Consider the following 19347-nt stretch of genomic DNA (forward strand, 5'->3'; position numbering starts at 1 on the left):
CTGATGGAGCTGGTGGGAATCTCGTACGCTCCTCCTAGGAAAAATTCCCGACAAGTTCCTCGATATTACAGATGAAGAATGGAAGGAAAGGGGACAAGGACGCCCTCGGGAGCCTCGGCAGACACCGATTCACGTGATTTAGCGTGTTGGCGGGAACCGAACTTCTTCTGATAATTCCCTCGCTTACGGATTACAAGAGAGTGCCCTGAACAACACATACTGTACACGTCTGTACGCGTAACCGTGCATAGCAGCTGTCTCGTGGTCGTACTAGATTAGATGTGACTATTGATCACTCTAATGACTCAGTATGCAACATGACCCCCAAAACACCTCTTCGTCGCCTAACGCAGACAGAACGCGCTCGAGACCTTGAGATACCTGTTCTACCGTACAAACCTGCCTCAAGCAGCCTCAAATTACTCCAACAAAGCTTTTTGGCTGCTCTAAAGCCCAAGACTCCAATTCGTCACTGTCTTATTGAGCTTGAGCACGCCACGTCTTTCTGCCTCTAGCGACGTTAATTGATTTAGGAGATAGAACATGAGCTTGAAATTGAATCTAGCAAAAAGACGCCGACAGAAGCTTTTGAATAGAGGGTTATACTCGACGAACAGCAACTTAGAAGCCCCTCTCCACGCCAAAGCATATAGAAGATCGCCCGTTCTGGGCTCGGGTTTTTGGACTAAGGCTTCTTTTCGCTGTGGAAGTAGGAAAGCCTACGGTACTAGCCGAGCTGAAGAGAAATACCGGCCTGCCTACTGCGTCCCCAAGTTTAATGATACAGTTGCGTATTCTTCTAGGTCTGCAATACTACTTATCGAAACGGGCTTCTGAAGATCTGGGACCAAGAGCTCTTAGAAACTTCAGGTTAGAATGTTCATTCGATATACGGCCACTATGGTGAATTCGTTCAAAATAGAGCACAGTATTAGTAGAGGTTGGCAATAGAACATCGACGGAGGTTGGAGCTGCATCACATCACATACAGTAAAAGCACTCTCTTGTATTAACGTTACCCTCAAAAAAGCGCATAAGCCACGGCGGAGTATACTTGATCTCATGTCTTCGCATTTCCCTCTCCTCCCAAGAATCTCTCTTGTGTCCTGATATGATCTTCGATGAGATCTTTGTGGTCACCTCAACTCGAGTCCTTCTATCAATGTCCCGTTTCCAAAGTCCTTCACATCATTATTTTGGTTTTCCTCACCAAGTGCAAGTGACAAGCCAACGACTTATATAATTCAGAAGTCCAAGGATCATCCCAACAATACCACTAAAGTCGATCTACTCCTCCCACCAACCCGAATACTGATCTATTTCCATCAATTCTACTGTCGATCTGTTGTCCTGGAGCTCATGTCTCTGTGTTCTTGCTTCCGCTTCATGTGCTCTGCCGACTTGAACCGAACCCGGTCTGTGGCCAATCTCCTTCCTCTGGTTATTTCTCATATAGAACCACAACAGTACTCTAGCGAATATTACAATCGCAGCTGAAGTGCAAATCCGGATGTTGATTCCTACCCCTAGATTGTAGATCGAGCTACCCAATCAGCGCTGCTTGAGCTGCCCGGTATCGGTAGACCCTGGGTTCACAGATGTGGAAGCTTGTGGCGATGTAGCGTAGTGATACTTGCAAGCAGCGGGCAGCGTCTAAGTTTCGTTCACGGCCAAACAATTTTGGTCGCTGTATCCTTTGCAACAGAAGAGATCACCAAAGCGCGACCGTAGCGTGCTACACAGACCCAGATCCGGCATCGTTAGTCCCATCGTTGGTCGGGGCGATTGATTCAGATCACCGTACATCGCATTCTAACCAAAACCCCCTCGGCCGTTCACTTTTGTGCCTGGCACAACAATTGAAGCTTCTGCGTTACTTTAGGTATCTGCCTTGTATAGGACACCGGAGACCTGGAAAAGACGTACCTGTACGATTCTTGCACTCATGCATACACGTGACAATGGCCAATCTGAAGACGTACATCGATTGTCAAAGAAAGTCTCCGAGCACGACTTCAACTTATTTGAACTTCTACAAAATACTTACTCATAAAAATGCCACCGTACAACACGCACTGACTTCCACAGTTTAGTTGTAGGGCATCAAAGCATATCTTCAAGCCCATTACTGTCTCTTTCGAGACTGCAGTTACAAAGAGCAACGAAAAGAGAAAGGAGAGCTTCACGAACCCAGCCAGAGGATGCATTGTGATGGATGAACATCATGTCTTGTGAGAAGGGTGGGCTAAAATGGTAATTGGCGCTTCCGCATCACCTCCACTCACCCCGATGTGCGCTCTTGGCCTGATCTACATGCATGGGTATGGACTGGGGTGGAAGAGGCCAAAATTATTCAACTGTTACAGGGTGCTCATTTTGCCCCACCAGAGAAGCAACATGCCATGGAACCAGCACTTTCATTCACGAAATACATCTGTATTGAAGCCATCTATACTTTCCAAAGCAATTGTATTAGAGATTCCTCTTCACGTCCCCCCATCTGCATATTAGCATGCTCGCTAGCTTAAGCACACGATAATTATTGTTTTCACAAACCCCAAAACCTGCCCCGTGCTCTAGGTAAACGAAGCTTTAGATACTTCAGTTTTCTTGCGCAAAGTTCCTCCATTGACGATGATATCTCGCTAGAGTCGGCATCAGCGCAAAATCTTGACGCTCTATGCTAACGAACCTACACCAGTTACGAAACCCGCTTTAATTAGATACAGCGCTGCATCTGTGGTGTTATTGGGCCTTCCTGCTTGAATTGCTGGGTGGTCCTCGATATCTTTCCTGCTGACTTGGCCTTCCCAGTTCGTCCCATTCTCATCACATTCCTTACTCTCATGAGCCCCCTTGGTCCTACCTGATACGATCAAGTTCACTCGAGTATCTAGCGTACCAAGACTAATTGCCATAGAGTACATAAATCCCAATTGACCGCCCTTGGTTTGTCTCCATGCATACTTTCCATTCGTCACAGGCCGCTAGATCTTCCGTTGTATTCCTATTTATTTATTTTTTTAGTACGGACTTGCAATGCTCCTATTGACCAGGTCTTCGATATAATTTAAATGAAGAACATGGCTGCCGTTAAGATTTTGGAACAGATGTCATTGACGTTGCGGAAGTTGCATATCATGGATTCGACTTTCCCATCTCCGTGGTATTGAGCGAAATACATACGCATGCATGATATTCTTGAGCCCGACTTTATCGATGTCGAAAATGTAGATGCGATGTCCGGCTTCTAGTAGATGTCAGCATAAGGCTCTTCCGGAAATGATGATGTTCTTTGACGTATATGAGCCGGCCACTGGAGCCATGCTAGAGCCATGATGGAATCTGTTGCTATTGCCATCTTCCACATCTGATGGTGGGCATAAGATTTAATGTAGGACACTGTCCCAATGATTTTCAGATGCCTTGTTGTCCTCCACATCGCAATGAGATTACCCACATGTCACCGTCACATTTCAGCGTTGGTATCGAAAACCTAAGGAAGTTGGTATTTGGGAAGAGAGTGACCCACTAGACTCAATTAGCGCCTAAAAAGTGATACTTGGTGACAATGATGTGGCTGTTGTGGACCCTGCTCATAGAACGGAGATGCTTCAACTTTACACAGCCGCAATCTAAGAGCACATGGAAGCCGGGTATGGCCACTTAAACTCTCTTACATTGGTTTTTGTCTAGCTTTACGGGCTGGAGTAATTCTCAGTGGCTAGAATATAAATCCATTACGCATTCACACTCCCTTTTAGACGCTCACCTCATCGCTAATCCAAGGTTTAGGATCCAAACACTCCTCGGGACTAAGGACAGAAACTGCTAAGGACCTCAGCGCTACGTACCTCTAAGTTGCTCACACCAGCATCGAAGTCCAAGAAGACAAGCATTTCCATGTTGCCACGCTCTTCGGATCGCAGCACATCAGCAAGACGTAGGCTCAGCTGCTCAATCTCTTTTGATGTTCTCACCTACAGCTTTGTACGTTCATTTGTCTGCGATGCCTTTAACGAAAGAGCGCCCTGTAACTTTTCAGGGGTACTAGTTATGAGAGGAGTCATGTATTGTGAACTGAGGAGCTATATGATTTATATAGTGTTGATTATTGATGGACGCCAAGCGCAAGGTTGATTGGGCAGCCCGTCGTAGAGCCCTTCGACTTACACACCCTATAAAGTCACTCTCTTCGCGTTCAGAATGAATTGCTAGGTGCAATGAATACTGAGAGAACTGAACCAGCTTCATTACGTATTAGCCACAGAACACGGCCAGCTCGGAGCTAGCGCTATGGGCACCCAGCGCTGTACTGCATCGGCTTTGCTAGCGGAAACGAGATGGTGCTGGTCGGAGAGTCTCATGCCAAGTTTGACGATTGAGCAATTTTCGAGGACGCTACCTCCCTGCCGCCTTATTTCGGGTTCGCAAAAAGTACAGAGATGCATGACGCTGCGATGGCGAACATGAGTTCATCCGAGCGACACTCCCATACCGAAGTATGAATTGTTAAGCTCGACAAGGCCAGAGAACTTGTGGAAGTCTGCCTACACCTGTGCAATACCCCAAGTTCGCCCCGTAGCTAGCAACCATTGACTCTGGTTAAACAGAACATTTGCAACAATTTGAGTAAGAGGCTAAGCTTCACGCCGGCTTTATCAGAACTCGCTCAAGCCTCAGCAACCTCGCTTGGTCTTGCCCGCTCACAATACTTCTCATTGCAAACCAATCAGGATTTCTCATTTAGTTCTCAGCGTCTGCCGACACAATGGACCTTTCCCTTTTATGATGCCGACCGAGAGGTCGAGGCTTGAATCGTCGCACCTTTACAGTATGATCGCCCTTCGAAACGGGAGTAAACGTCATGGTCTGCGGGGTGGTCCGCTCCCTGTTCCCCACAAATGACGCTCGGTTGGGCCTGACCGCCTCGCGAACTGTCCACGACTCATCACCATTGCCCAAGGATCTAGCCTGGGCAAAAGCTTGGTTAGGCCTCACGCCTGTATGTCAATGGAGAATAAGCTCTGTTTACGCTGCGCCCTCAACTCGCGACCCACACGAGCGATTCCTTCTGTTGTTATAGTCACGTTAGGCCTGTTGGCGCCCTTGTTGTGTTTGAGTTCATGTGCCTTTTCCTCCCCCGTCATTATACCCTGCGGTCTTCATGGGAAGCTCTAACTGCTATGACAGCTTCACACCTTAGGCCGAGCGCCTACCCAACCTTAGTGGATCAGGCATTGCTTGATCACCACCTTGAAACTATGCGGGCCATTTAGGTCACTACTCAATCCAGTAATAGTTCTGAAAACTTGCGTATGCATGTCGGAGAAATGACTTGGGAGAGGCACTTCGTGAAGGATCACCGTTCGTTTCCCTAGTACTACGAGATGAAGGATGCAGCTAGGCGCTTCTCGTTGGGGATATAGTCTAGCAGTCAAGGGTTGTTAAATAATTCTCATCAACACCCCCCTACAACACCTTTTGTACTTAAAGCTGCTCAGTCTCCGCCCAGTCAAGGGCCACCATCCTTCAGTTCGCCTTGCTTTATACCTTCAGGTTGAGGTTTTTCTTCTTACACCTTCTCTTTTCTCTTCTGTGAAGACTTTTTACATTCCTTTACTGCCGGACAGTATTATATTCTTTTGTTTTTTATATTCGCCATGCGCTTCTCCACTTTTACCCAAGTCGTCGCCCTTGGCCTTTTGGCCGCAACACCGCTCGTTGCCGAGCCCGTTGACTTCTCTTCTGGCGTGGCACGTCGTCATGTGGTACGTGAAGGCTTTATCCCTTCTCTCTCCCTTCTACCCCACTGACCCGTTTTAGGGAGGACTGGGTAACTTGGCGTCCTCGTATGTGAACGCTGTCCGCGCCATCGAAGGCAACATTGAGCGCCGTCATCACAAGGGGAAGGGCAAGACTGCTGCAACTGGTGCCGCAAAGGCTGCAAAGGCCGCAAAGGCGAATGCAAATAATGGTAATGCGAATGCAAACGCAAATGCTGCCGCGGCAGCCAACAGCACCGCCGCCACTGGAGCCACCGCTGCTACGACTGCTCAGAACTGCGCAAACCAACGTCGACACCACAAAGGCAAAGGGGGTGCCGCAAAGGCGAACGCAAACACCGCCGCTACAGCCGCCAACTGCGCACGTGATGTAGAGGAAGAGCTCGAAGCTCCTGTACGATATCGCGACCTCGGCCTCGAGCGACGCCACCACAAGGGCAAGGGCAAGGCTGGGGCTGCAAAAGCAAAGGCAAATGCTGGTGCCGCGAATGCTGGTGTAGCAAATGCTAATGCTGGCGCCGCAAACGCGAATGCCGGGGCGGCAAATGCCAATGCTGGTGCTGCGAATGCTGCTGGAACTGCCAACACTGCCAACGCTGCCAACGCTGCCAATACTGCCAATACTGCCAATACTGCCAACACTGCCAACACTGCCAACACTGCCAATACTGCCAACACTGCCAATACTGCCAATACTGGAGTGACGGGAGCAACTGCTCAGAACTGTGCAAATCAGCGCCGACACCACAAGGGCAAGGGAGGAGCCGCAAACGCCGCGAATGCAAATACCGCCGCTACTGCTGCTACGGCTTGCAACTAGATGGCATTGATGGAGAATCATCCTCTGTCGAGTGTTGGCCCGTTGCCCTGGATGGATGGACTGAGTTGGTGACGTTAAGAGGGGTTGGAGTGAGTTGAGCCCCTTTCTTTTCTTGGGTTGCTGGTAAATACTTATGGAACCGGACAAATACCTCGTAACTATTGTATATATTGCAAGCGGATTTGCTTGCGAACAACTCTAGTCGCCTTGGCTGATGCCAATGTGGTAACTTTGGCATCTCATGGTCGTAGGCTCAATGTGTCGATATGCTGCGTTTGTAGCATGGCAAGGAATATTATTCAGTGTGTATAAGCCAAATTTCTGACGCTACTCTAAGCCTGGAGCATAACTGAACCAATCCTCTTCGAGATTAGACCGGAAACCCGTCAACTTTCTGTCATTCACATTGAGATACTTCCAAACAGGGACTGAAGCCAACTATACCCAAAATCCCCAAAACCCCCGTATTATGATAACTCATTACATAGCTCGTAAGTCATTCCTCGTTCCTCAGCTCCATTATCACACCACCGGCTTCCCGAAATCCTGCAAAGGCTGGGCATCAAGCAACCCCTCGTCTCCCTCTACACTCGCCTGCTCTCCTTGAAAAAAGCACAACACCTTCCTCAGCACCACACTCGCCGCATAGAACCCAATCATCGTCAAATCCACATTCTGCAGATCCTGCGGACAGTACAATTCCCCAGACAGCCTCAAGAACCCGTTCCAGAACATCCAGCACCCAATGAAGAGCACGAGCGAAATGAACATGGTGATCTTGTACCATCGTGAGAACCAGACGTTGTGGAAAGTAAACAGGGAGTCTGGGGAGCGGTATCGTTTGTGCCCGCGTACCAAGTAGTACGCGTTTTGGAGGATGATTTTGAGTTCTTTGAAAGGGGCTACGATGAGCATCATCCAGGCTAGGACTACGGGGAATGTAACAAGGTATGCAAGAGCAACCAGACCACCACAACAAATGAAGGCGATAGAGATGCCAATTGCAGATACGTAGAGCAACAGGAAGTCGGTAACGATTGAGGCCATGGCGCCACCTGCGAGGTAGGTTTTCCACCAGATTGGGCGTGAGGGGTCAAGGGTGTGATTGGCACTGATAGCGCCGAAAAGCGCCATGTATCCTCCGAATATGGACAGCAATATTTGGGCGATCATGTCCATCATACCATCAGGTCCCCAACCACCGTCAATGTAGCCAAGGAGCGCATGAAAAAACGCACCGCGGGGGCGGATGCTGAACAGGACAAAGGTCTTTAGCATGTCAATCTGATATCCCTGCCTTTGGAGAACAATGCCCACCAGCACCACGTTCTCGCAAATGTCTTTCGCAATAGTTGCCCAGAAACCGAGATTGCTGACACGAAAAGTGCGTGAGCGGACTTGCACATGTTTGCCTTGAACAAAACGGCGGAATAGCCGGATCCAGAAGCTGGGGTTATCAATAAGGAGGAAGACGAGGAAGTCAACTATCGTGACACGTGTTAAATGTGAAATGGTTTCAGTAGGTGTGGGACAGGTGTTTCCGTTGCTGTCGACTTGGAAGCCGATTGGGACGAAGTTTATGCGTTTTGCTGTTCGAGATACACATTGGGTGATGTTAGAGTCTTGCTTCGCGGTGCAGCCAACGTATGTACGAACACTGAGATGATGCATTAGGAAGGACGGAAAAAGATGCGGAAGGGATAAGTGTGTACCTTTGAATACTACATGCGAGTAAGTTGAACGACATCTTTCCACATGGTCTGCTGCTGCTAGGTCCCTTAGCACAGCAAGTACTATTCGCAATCGAGTCGTAGTCGAACTGGCAGGCTGCCTCCATAATCTAGAGGAACGATCTGTTAGCTACAGAATCCACTCACGAAATAGGTATCTCACAGGAACGATACTAGGCAACTTCTGAGTGCTATTACTCAAAGGAAGCACAGGAAGAGTCGCGTTTTTCCAGGGCCTGGTATCGTTGTTTTGTGTGTGATACATGGCTGGGAAAGCCTCGACAGGCAGAAACTTCAAGTTCTCGAAAGGCTGCGAACATGCAAAGTAGTCGCCATATCTTAAGTGAAATCAGCAATAGCAAGCAAAACTTGAGACATGTGTGAACGTACTGTGTGGCAAGGCATTCCCCATAAATCTGGGCAATAGTAAATCGGTCCTTGGAAGAGTTCTTCGGATTCTCAGGGCTTGCCTCGAGGTGGTCCGCAATGAATTGGCAGTTCCTAGTCAAAGCCTGGTAGTGGGATTAGGCTGGCCACCGCCTGTGAGCATGGATTCGACGTACATCGAAGAAGCCCCGAGGGTTGAATGTCAATGAAATGTTCCCAGTGTATGTGCCGTTAAAAGAGTACGCCGTGATTTGCGCTGAAGTATTCCATGCCTGGAACAGGACGCCAAAAATGGCTGATACAAGAAAACAAGAGAAGACCATAATTATAAACGAGCGACTGGAATTTTGGAAAAATAACGAGCGACAAAAGGTTTGAATTTAAAGCTACATCTGGCAAGGCATGCAAGAAGTATATACTATGCATCATCCAGGGCTGACCGGTAGTGTTACAGCCTTGCAGGCCCTTCACGGAAGGCTTGCCCGTGAACCTTACCATATCTCTATTCGTATCTTTCATGGCATCACATCCCTATTCCTGCATCGCAATCTTCAGCTCGCGGACTTTTTCTCAGGAGAAAAGACTTGGCAGTTCAAAGGACCAATAAGGAAAGGGTCCAGGACGTTGCATCGCAAGCCACCAACCCCTGGGGGATTTCCACAACGATTAATTAGGCAATAAGGCGCTACACATGTACGACGAAGACTGATGAAGAAATTCTTGGTGAAGAAGGCTGAAATGAAGAGGGAAAGTTAAAGGTATTTTTAGCAACCTAAGCTAGGATGGGACTAGGTCAAAATTGTGTGATTCAACCCGCCTCGCCTTTATGATCTGACTCAGCTACCCCACCTCACTGAACGTTATCTATTCCCACCAACCTCCTTCGAGCAGGATTGCAGAAGATTGAATTATATCTGGGCGCATGATGAGTATCTTGCTTTGACGTCCTCATTGACAGAAGCCTACAGCAACGTCATGACGTTGACCAGGTGTCCCGCTGCTATGATTATTTGACCAATCACAGGAAACGCTTCCTGGCCTGGCCGTTAGCAGCACAGCTTAAGAACCTCAACTGACTGTCAGTACCTTTTGTGACATAAGGCAGCGTATTCCTCTTGTCATTCACTCTCTCCTACAATTTTGTCGTCAAGCTTGGCTGGTCTCAACCCCATCATCTTCTCATACACCGTGGCTCCCCTGGCACCAAAATACGACTACATAATCGTCGACGGTGATACCGCCCGTGTTGCAATCGCATCCCGTCTCTCTCATTATCTCCCATCTCTCTCAGTCCTCCTCTTAGAAGTCGGCCCCAATGCAGTCAATCACCCAGATGTCACCAACCTAATTGCCTTCATATCCTGATGACCACGGGACACATAATCAATCGACTACTCCACAACCCCGCAACCGTATCCCAATAATCGGAAAATCTGGAATCCGGCTGGCTGTATGTTATGCGGTTCTTCGGGCGTGAATGTCGGGGTATGTGCGAGGGCCTCTAGTGCGGATTACGGCGACTGCCCTGTTTCTAGGCTCTTGTTCGATGAATCCAATTTTGCTACGGGTGTCGAATTAGTATCTGAGGATGTGCTGTATGCAGTCATATTATCCTGTGGTGCGCGAAAGATATCCCAGACCCTGATGCTCTCCGGTATAAGTCCTTCGAGCGAACTAATCCAAACATAACATCCCGCAAATTGTAGATTCTCCAGAAGTTGGAATAGATCTCCTCGACTACAGTTCGCTCACTCAATACATCAGACTGAAACCCCGGGGTATGGTTTCGTACATCCGTTCTCAGTGGAAACGGTGGGACCTGAGTATGGTCAGGGCTTACCATGGCAATGGATCCTTTCCACAATATAGCTCCGGAAGACCTCGCTCCCATGCTTGTTCCAGATAACGAACCAGGCGTACAAGGAGCACTACACCCCCACCTTCAACTCAAAAGGTGGCACTACATGACGATACCCTTCTACTTTCCCATCTTGGTGGCTCCCAGCCTACAATCCCTTGTCCCGCAGAACCACAACACTGCAATCTCCAAACCCCCTAGACAACCCAATCGTCAATCCAAAATACCCTTCTACTACCACAGACCGATACATCCTCCGCCACACCATTCGTTCAAACCCCGCTCTTATCTCCACCTTACATGTTCCTGAGTAATTCTATGGAGAGACACTGTTGGCTCCCGAAGGATATAGTGGTCCTGCATTCATAGCTCTCGTAGTTGATAGTACTGACGATGAATTCGACCACCGAATCAAAGAATTTACGCAGACGATCGCGCATCCCATTGGCACGTGTGCTTTGAGTACGATGCTGGATGGGGAGTTTAGAGTTAAAGGGGGTGAAGGGTCCGAGAGTTATGTGATGCGAGTGTGTTTCCAGAACCCGTGGGCACGATGCCATGTCAAACTGTTTGTGCCTTTGTGGAGTTGTGTGCAGATTTAGCTGCTGAGAGGCAGTGAGCAGTGGATGGGGAGCAACATACCCATGACAACAGCTGAAAAAAAAATAAAAATAAAAAGGAAGAACGACGTCAAGGTAAGTTTTTAGCCATCACGCCAAATCTTTGCGACCTCCAGCCCAGCCAGAATCCTACGATATCAAAAATAAGCTTCGTATACAATTCGTTATGGTCGATATATAACTCCCCTTTTCAATCCAGCAAAGATCTTCACCGTCCACATCATAAGCACACCATAACCCATCGTATGATACTGAACGGCACATTAAAAATAACCTCGCAGCCCACCTAATTCCATTTACAAGTTATGCCAGCCTCTTACAGGATTCGTTGTAGTGAGATTGTATTCGTCATCGAGGCTCATGCACTCGAAGAGAAGTTCCTTGTTCTAGACTTTGAAGGGTGACTGCCATGTCTTTGGGTAGGTTGGTGAATAGTGTGTATTGTGATTAAGTATGTCTTTGTGGTTGAGGGAACGGAATTTGAGCGTTCGCACTCTGGAGTGTCGAAGAGGTGTGATGCGTGCGTGTGATATGTTTGAAATAGAGAACTTGCAGAAGTGCGTTACTGCTGCTGTTGCCGGCTGATTTTTGTGTTGTGTCTCGGGTTGATATTGCGAGATGAGCCCTTGGGTCTCTTTAGATATTAAATATGAGATTGCGTTTAGGTAAGTCTACGTAAAGCAACTCGGTTGAGGTGCTAATATGTTCACTGGGAGATCGTCCAAGCTGATGATCTTAAATGACGACAGGCGACGTCCCTGTGGATGATCGAGTTGTGTTGCGCAAAGGCTGCCGATGTTGACGGATGAAATGTTGTGCCTAATCTTCGTGACAATAATCTAGGAAGACTCCCAAAATATGAATAGGCATTCTGCCTGCAAGGCTAAGAAAGGACATGGTACCATGGCTGTGGCTCCGCTAGTTTAAAACTGCAGACTAAAGTCAATTTCTATCCCGCAACGCGTAGTAGGTAGCTTCTGCGGAGATCTCTGGGTTTATTGAAAGATCAATGACACGAGCCTTCGCTTTGCCAACCCGATTAATCAAGTAATTGACGAGAGGTAATCGCATGTTGAATATTCGAAGGCATTATGGCACTTAATATATACCAAAAAGTACGACCCTGCTTCCAACCCATATGTCACTCCCGTAAATGCTCGCAAGGAAGTCCGGCGAGAATATATTGCATTAGCAGCTGTCCAAAGTACTAGTCATCCCTTGTTATTTCTTCACACTGTCTAGCTAATTATGTCTCGATGGAAGCCCACCTCAGTGGAGTTTTCGGTGATGAAGAAAGGAGGTATCTAGAGAGGTTCCCCATATTGACCGATATGAGCTAATGCGCCCAGGTATCATTAGGATTTCTTGATTGGACCGAAAGCGAAGAAGGGTGTAGATGTTCCTAGTGCTCAGTTTCATGTAAAAGACAATCCAATCTGCGGGTAGACATACGGAGAGAAGAGAGCGACAGTGATGTCCGATCCACCAACACATGGCTCACCCACATCGCCATTGCAAAGTTAGAGAATGAATATTGTCGAATAAGACTTCTTCGAAATCTTCTAGTAGTTAATAGCGACCCAAGCCGGTGACGCCATACCTTGGTTAGGCAGGTTCTAACAGAGATTGGAAAAGATAGGAAATTCGTGGGCACTTCAGAGCTGAATTGTAGAAAATCAAGGCGTTCTTAAGGCAATATGTCTCTCATAAAACAGCTGCAGGGAGATACACAAAGGTAGACAATATGTGAAAACCAAAACCAACAGATGAAAGACGTTGTCATAAGGTAGGAATCGTTACATTAAGCCGCGTTTAGAAAATTGTAGCAGTTGCACTAAGTTCACCACCCACCCCACTACTTATTGCACGTTCTTCCATTTCGAGTTCTTCCAGAAGGGGTTAGGTAGTAAGATTTCCAACCCACGCAGATATGTATTCGCAATAGGAAGTATACCTACCTAATAACTCTTATTTAAGAACTGTATTGCGACCCCCCTTCTGATGTAGTCGGCATCTTCAGTGACGTAGCTGCCTGTTTCTGTTACTTTAAGATCATTTCTCAGCCAGAGGTGAAATTATTGAGACGTCACAGGTTCTTATTACATTTCAAAGGGTTGGGGAGCTGTAGGGCTACAGCTCTGCAGCAGTCGATTTACAAACGAGCCTTAACAAGCATTAGTCCAGAACGCCTGCTGGATTAAGAGTGAAAACTTCCACGAACATGCGAACTTGCCGCTTCCTTAAGGGTTCAAATTAATATCTACCTGTCGTTACTAGACATTGCGTTGGCGATATAAGCTTACCTTTAGAGGATAAGACTTCCGTCGCACCAGTGGATTCCGGTTGGATTGTAGTTATAATGATTGGGTATGTCCTCTTGGCCATTATCCTTCGCACAGCGTCCCCTACAACACCAGAAGTTGTTTGACTCGATATCTCTCTCACAGTGCCGTCGCGACGATGTCTTCACAAGAGTGAGTGCTCATATTTGGGAAAAGGTTTCTTATTTTCATAGAAAATTGCCCATTAGAAAATTCTCCCGTCCCTCTTCCTTTGCTCCAGAAAGTCAGTACCCGTATAGAACATCAGCATCTCCTGCCACTGTGAGAGCCATTCCTGTTTCAACCAGCTCCTATCCTCAGACCATAGCTTTTCGTGAACGACCTTAAGCATCCCTTCTTCGTTCTCTGCTGGGAAGAAACCACCGTATTCTCTCTCTAGCTGTGTAGCCGGGAATGCCCCGTTCACACTGAACTGCCAATTAAGGAATGCTTGTTCAGCCATGAGACAGTTGTAACGGTCGGTCTTGACGTAGTTCTGCAACAGCCGCTGGTGCATTCTTTCAGAGGGTGCAAAAACCATACTCCCGACATTTATATTCACGTCTGTCTCGTTGAATGGGTTCTGCGGGACGCCGGCGAAGACGTAGGGTTCGCAGACCTGTGTTCCATCTGCGAGGTAATCGTCTGGTTGTAGTTTTGAGTCGATGCAGTTCTGGGTCGGGGATATGTCGAAGATTGAGTCGACATTAGCGACAGGGAAAGCATCAGCGTCCAAGAAAAGGATGCGTGAGAACTCGGTTTGGTTCCACATGTTGAGTTTAGCAAACAGGTCTTTCCAGCGACGCTGGACACCTTCAACATTTGGGTTCCATTCCAAAGGATCGAGCTCTCGAACTATGGCCCCGGCTCCAGAGAGAAGCTGACGCTGCTCGGGGGTGACAAAACCTCCTACGAAAACTACGAAAGGGTACTTTTCCGTGCGTGACCGAGGAGACCACAATACTCTGTAGATGAGGGAATGAATCGCCATGAAATACGCATCTTTCAGTGAGGGGTTTCTAGTGGCCATGAATGTGGCATACACGTTTGTTTTGGGTCCATTGGGCTCGTAGTTATGGGGTTTATTATTACTAGCTTGCTTCAATATCTCAATTGGGAGCTCAAGCTCAAGGTCTTTCTGGAAAGGGAATTCAGCTTCGAAAACTGGCGGATTGCTATCTGGTCCTGTCGGTAGTTCCAGGCCGGCCGGCGGTGGCAGCTCGGGGACGTCAGCTAATGCTGGTGGAAGGTTCTCTGGTAATGGTACATGCTCCGAAGATGATTCATGGTGAGGAGAAGAAGCGCGCGGCGGATCCAGCTTGGATTGAAGCGGACTGGTCAAAGACTCGCCACCATTTGGACTTGACGGAGTCTGCTCTGGCGTTGTCCTGCCGCCGCCTTTGTTCCCCAATTGCCCGTACGGTCTCCCGAAGTGGTCAGCCTCTGGCAACACGGATTGATGCTGCGCAAAAAATAAAGCTGTTCCAATAAGTAGTATGATTGCTGCCACAAAACCGCGCAGCCGTCTCATGATAGCAAGAGAGGAGAAGGAGCGATGGGAATACAAACACAAACAATGTTGCTCTGCTTCAAGACTTTACGGGTCCGTGCAGATCCATTCCGCCTCCGTGCCCCGGACGTCACCCGGGAGCTAGCTCAACCTGAGCCGAGGTTTTGAACTGCACATGTTCCTCCTGCTACAGAGGAGGGGTAGACGCAGTGGTTCGTACCCTCACTACGTTTGCTTGTCATCTAAGACTTTAACGGAAGGTTTCAAGTTAATTAAAAGCTCTAATTAGACGACACCTTGTTCTTTTCCACTGTCAGTAAGAACCAGCAGATTTACATACTAGCAAGGGTACGAACCGCCCGCATACCCCTGTAGCATCGGAGGCAACACCATTTCAGGGCATCCAAGAAAGTCAACAGCAGTGCCACTCGCAGCGTTCCGAGGTTCATACAAAGGGCATGTGGAGACACATGTGAAGCCGAGCACGGCACGCAACCATAGGGCCAACGAAGGGATGAAAATACCAGAGTATGGTTACGATCAAGGTAACCCATTTCCTTGCTTGTGTCGATTTTCGACTATTTGAGTCAACTATGCTTTTCGCGACGGCGGCTGCGCTAGAGTCTTCTTGTATACCCAATTCGAAAACTTCACGCTAGGCCCGTCAAAAAGCTTCGTCACCACTTCCGCTGCATAAAGCGTGACAACGAGGATGACAAGCTGTGGAGCCCAAAACGCCAATTCAAATCCCATCGGCCCTTTCTTGGAAAGGGGGAACGCATCAACCCACTTGGGGATGTGCTCCTTGTGCACTTCTCTTGCAAAGCCCACTGCAGCGTAGAGTCGGTCGGCTAGTACCCATATCACTAGCCCATGTACCAAGTATAGAGCGAACGAGATGCGAGCGAGATACTGGCAGAAGCGTGCTTCGAAAAATTGCTTCAACCATGGCAAGCGTGGTATCGATGCGACAACGAGGGACGCTGCCCAGAAGAGATAGAACCATTTGGCATCAAAAACAGCCTGTGGCTTGAGGTGTGAAAGCCAAATCCATCCGGGTGACTTGGACAGAAGGTGCTCATAGTCGGGTGTATCATAAGATGGCACGCCACCAAGATAGAGGGCAACGAGGAAAAGATGGAAAAAGATGAGCTCCTTGAATCCTTCTAACATCTTGAAGAAGCGTGGCAGTTGATCGTCGAGAGCAAGCATATCGAGATCGCAAAGTAGCATGCCAGACATAAAAAGGGCTCCGTACCAGCCATCGACGATGTAAAGGAAGTAGAACACCAAGCCAGCTTCGCACCACAGCCGCGCATTCCTCGTGCACCTAGAGAAAGCAGAGAGCGCGGTATAGACGATGATGGAGCCTTTGAACTCAATTGGAATGGACCACGAATGAGGGTGATAGAGCAGCGGAAATTCGTACATGTTGCCAGTCAGGAAGACAAAACTGTAGTTCTTGAATGTATAGTACCAAGTCTTGACATCTTCGCGATAAGTGCTCTTGGGTTCGCCAATCTGAACCCAGATTTTGGTCCAGTGTCGTTGGGACATCCATATAAAGGTAACCGCGATTACGGGAATGTAGAGCCGTAGCCAGCGACGAAAGAGTGCCGAGCCAACGCTGTCCGCCGAGTTCTGAAACTGGCCGTTATGGATCAGGCCCATGGACTTGACGGAGAGGACATATCCAGAGATTACGAAGAATATGGCTACTGCAAAGTGGCCACCTGAAAAAAGGTGGCGCACAAAAGGAAGGGCAGCAGTGTAGTGCCTACCTTCGTAGCCAAAAGCGTTCTCGTAGATTAGATTTCCGTTCTGGCCGTGAGCCCACAATTGATTGTGGTGGATGTAAACCATGAATGCCGCGAATCCTCTTAAACCATCTAGCCATGCTGTTCGTCGAATGGGTTTTTTTGGACTGCTAAGTCGCAGATTCAGGAATTCCGGTCGAACAAGGTCAAAACTCCACCTTGAAGCCCGTACTGGCTTCCAAGCTGCGGATTTCAGGCTGACTTCCTCCATACGGTCGTGGTCCAACAGCCCATCGAATTTGGCTGGCATTGTGGGCAATCAAGCTTGAAAGAAGAATGCGGTCCACCAAAACCAAGGGCTGCTGATGATGAGGAATTGAAACCCGGTGTTCTTGAAAGACTGCAAGTGCGAATACGAACAGTAGCTGAACCAGCAATGCGGTAATACATTTTAAGGGCTTGACAGCAGCGCGGCCGTCATACCGAGGAGCTGCAAGTCGGTCTAGTTTCGGCATTCGTTAGACGTTGTCAAATTTGCACAAGTTGGACTGTAAATGCGGGGATAAGCTAGCCTTCCCCACCAAGAACAGGGAATGTGGGCAAACACGCTGCGTTGGATTCCACATGCGAATCCCGGACTCGCCGTTCTCCCAGACATGTGAGTGATGTGATAGGGCTGTCCCTGGCAGACGGACAACGGTCCGAAAACGACTATTCTCCTTTGCTCATTCCGCCGAAAAAGATCTCCCGAGTTTGCAATGCATATGCAGTGTGCAATATTCTCCCCTGTTAGCCTCTGCATCTGACCTGCCTATATTGTACGTACCCAGTGTGAATCCCTTCACAAGCTTGGACATCACCGCGGCTCAGAAATCGTGGGGACGAGAGGTCTGTGGGCCAGGGAACTATGGTCAAACTGCTCATAGCTTCCAGCAGGGTTAGCAAAAACGTGGCTGTTGCAATTTCATGATAACCTCAGGATGCGTACCAGGTCGTCCAGGCCCCCTCCTCTCAAGCTTCATCTCGACACCAAGATGCCTGCCCACTCCCCAATTGCCTCCCATTTTCGGATCAGGCTTACTACTCAAGTCCGGAGAATATTACCAGCATACATCGTCCTCATCTTGTTGTTCTTCTTCTTCGCCAACTCAGACTACTTCACTGCCCCCATTCGAGCTGCGCACAAGTACAAGCGAGAGCTAAAATACCAAAAGCCTCTACAGCAGTCAAGCCCCCTCATTCCCAGAAAGATTTGGCAGACATGGAAGACGAGCCCGCTCGCATTCGAGCAGCGCGATTCGGATGCAGCGAAGACTTGGCCAGCGAAGAATCCAAGTTATAGGTACGAAGTGTTGACAGACGAAAATGCTTTCCAATACGTCGAGTGGCACTACGGCGTCCATGGATTTAACCGACCGGATATCATCGATCTCTACAGAACTTTAAACATAACGATCATCAAGGCCGATCTCCTCCGCTATCTCATCATGTACGCCGAAGGTGGTGTGTATGCCGACATTGATGTGGAGTGTCTCCGCCCTGTCAATAGATTCATACCTGAACGGTACAATGAGCATGAGGTCGATATGATCATTGGCGTAGAAGTTGACGAGCCAGCATTCGCGAACCATCCAATCCTAGGGTCTAAGTGCCAGTCATTCTGCCAATGGACGTTCGCGGCGAAACCACAGCTTCCGGTTATGATGAGACTTATTGACAACATTCAGGACTGGCTTCATAATCTCTCAAGACAGAAGGGCGTCCCCATATCACAACTTGAGCCTGATTTTAATGAGGTCATCAGCGGAACAGGTCCTTCCGCCTTTACGCAGGCGGTTCTTGAACAGATGACGGCGCAAAACCATAGAAAACCGGTGACCTGGGACCTGTTCCATAACCTGGCAGAGTCAAAGCTCCTTAACGGCATCCTGGTTCTTAATGTGGAAGCCTTTGCTGCAGGACAGGGGCATTCAGATTCGGGTAACCATGATTCGCGGGCTGCCCTCGTCAAGCACCACTATCATGCCTCGGGGTGGCCAACTCTCCATCCACGGCAGAACCATCCTATGTACGGTGAGGTGGAAAAGTGTAATTGGAAACCAGATTGTGTCGCTGAGTGGGTGAGTCTCGATCTACTTCTTTCTCTTTGATTCATAGCTGTCCTCGCTAACAAGAGATAGGACAAGAACGTAGCCGAATGGGAAACGCTCCCGAAGGATGAGCAGGACAAGCGTCTTGCTAGTAAGCCACCCATTGCATCTTAGATTCAGGGAGCCTGTGAATATTTATTCCTCCACCGAGTCTTGAATACTAGTCTTGAAAAGCAAGGATGATCGCCAAATCAGCCGACGTCCGGTTCGTGGCATCACCGAAATGAGAAGGCGTGGCCCGAAGAGTAGGACTATGCAAGCCATTTTGGTTCTTCAGTGAGAAGGTATAGGTTCGTTGCTTGAAGACATGGGACATGGAAAGGGGTCTTTCATCAAGCTAAGACAGAGGTTCAGGCGTTCGGGGAAAGTGGGGTCAACGTAGCTATTTATAGACACGTGGGATACGAA

General features: G+C 48.4%; 10 protein-coding genes across 10 annotated transcripts; 5 read left to right on the top strand and 5 right to left on the bottom strand.

Moving 5' to 3' along the window:
* Positions 1–1111: 1111 nt before the first annotated feature.
* Positions 1112–2511, top strand: BDR25DRAFT_356073 (uncharacterized protein; the record flags this gene model as incomplete). The annotated part of the gene is made up of 9 exons (XM_033695570.1): positions 1112–1219; positions 1249–1415; positions 1468–1498; positions 1531–1590; positions 1623–1763; positions 1795–1843; positions 1921–2063; positions 2100–2208; positions 2240–2511. The coding sequence occupies 9 exons, from the start codon at positions 1112–1114 to the stop codon at positions 2509–2511; spliced, it is 1080 nt and encodes a 359-aa protein (XP_033546665.1).
* Positions 2512–2576: 65 nt separating this feature from the next.
* Positions 2577–2951, bottom strand: BDR25DRAFT_227946 (uncharacterized protein; the record flags this gene model as incomplete). Its single annotated transcript, XM_033685263.1, has 2 exons — positions 2577–2645; positions 2697–2951. Coding segments are annotated over 2 exons (324 nt in total), but the record flags the coding sequence as incomplete, so codon positions are not given.
* A 2712-nt stretch (positions 2952–5663) lies between these two features.
* BDR25DRAFT_370470 (uncharacterized protein) lies at positions 5664–6897 on the top strand (the record flags this gene model as incomplete). Its single annotated transcript, XM_033697143.1, has 2 exons — positions 5664–5771; positions 5827–6897. 2 exons carry the CDS (start codon positions 5664–5666, stop codon positions 6604–6606), a joined length of 888 nt encoding a protein of 295 aa, XP_033546667.1. The 3' UTR covers positions 6607–6897.
* Positions 6898–6952: 55 nt separating this feature from the next.
* BDR25DRAFT_304247 (uncharacterized protein) lies at positions 6953–8010 on the bottom strand. Its single transcript, XM_033690166.1, has one exon. The coding sequence runs from the start codon at positions 7882–7884 to the stop codon at positions 7129–7131; it is 756 nt and encodes a 251-aa protein (XP_033546668.1). The 5' UTR covers positions 7885–8010; the 3' UTR covers positions 6953–7128.
* Positions 8011–8177: 167 nt separating this feature from the next.
* On the bottom strand, positions 8178–9080 carry BDR25DRAFT_343507 (uncharacterized protein; the record flags this gene model as incomplete). The annotated part of the gene is made up of 5 exons (XM_033693831.1): positions 8900–9080; positions 8727–8848; positions 8500–8674; positions 8319–8446; positions 8178–8263 (listed from the first exon to the last, which is right to left on the bottom strand). Coding segments are annotated over exons 1-5 (657 nt in total), but the record flags the coding sequence as incomplete, so codon positions are not given.
* Positions 9081–10736: 1656 nt separating this feature from the next.
* Positions 10737–11078, top strand: BDR25DRAFT_154234 (uncharacterized protein; the record flags this gene model as incomplete). The annotated part of the gene is made up of 2 exons (XM_033683947.1): positions 10737–10883; positions 10908–11078. Coding segments are annotated over 2 exons (318 nt in total), but the record flags the coding sequence as incomplete, so codon positions are not given.
* A 1018-nt stretch (positions 11079–12096) lies between these two features.
* Positions 12097–13445, top strand: BDR25DRAFT_356077 (uncharacterized protein; the record flags this gene model as incomplete). Its single annotated transcript, XM_033695571.1, has 11 exons — positions 12097–12110; positions 12221–12248; positions 12288–12411; positions 12475–12485; positions 12561–12643; positions 12673–12789; positions 12841–12847; positions 12941–12987; positions 13028–13149; positions 13209–13286; positions 13381–13445. The coding sequence occupies 11 exons, from the start codon at positions 12097–12099 to the stop codon at positions 13443–13445; spliced, it is 696 nt and encodes a 231-aa protein (XP_033546671.1).
* Positions 13446–13739: 294 nt separating this feature from the next.
* On the bottom strand, positions 13740–14717 carry BDR25DRAFT_195624 (nucleotide-diphospho-sugar transferase; the record flags this gene model as incomplete). Its single annotated transcript, XM_033684327.1, has 1 exon — positions 13740–14717. A coding segment is annotated over one exon (978 nt), but the record flags the coding sequence as incomplete, so codon positions are not given.
* Positions 14718–15593: 876 nt separating this feature from the next.
* On the bottom strand, positions 15594–17206 carry BDR25DRAFT_370474 (acyltransferas-like protein). The gene has a single exon (XM_033697144.1). The coding sequence runs from the start codon at positions 17097–17099 to the stop codon at positions 15624–15626; it is 1476 nt and encodes a 491-aa protein (XP_033546673.1). The 5' UTR covers positions 17100–17206; the 3' UTR covers positions 15594–15623.
* Positions 17207–17769: 563 nt separating this feature from the next.
* BDR25DRAFT_370477 (uncharacterized protein) lies at positions 17770–19271 on the top strand (the record flags this gene model as incomplete). The annotated part of the gene is made up of 2 exons (XM_033697145.1): positions 17770–18909; positions 18970–19271. The coding sequence occupies 2 exons, from the start codon at positions 17770–17772 to the stop codon at positions 19051–19053; spliced, it is 1224 nt and encodes a 407-aa protein (XP_033546674.1). The 3' UTR covers positions 19054–19271.
* Positions 19272–19347: the final 76 nt, after the last annotated feature.

This window comes from Lindgomyces ingoldianus (genome assembly GCF_010093535.1).
Source record: "Lindgomyces ingoldianus strain ATCC 200398 unplaced genomic scaffold BDR25scaffold_19, whole genome shotgun sequence".
In the NCBI taxonomy this organism is placed as follows: domain Eukaryota; kingdom Fungi; phylum Ascomycota; class Dothideomycetes; order Pleosporales; family Lindgomycetaceae; genus Lindgomyces; species Lindgomyces ingoldianus.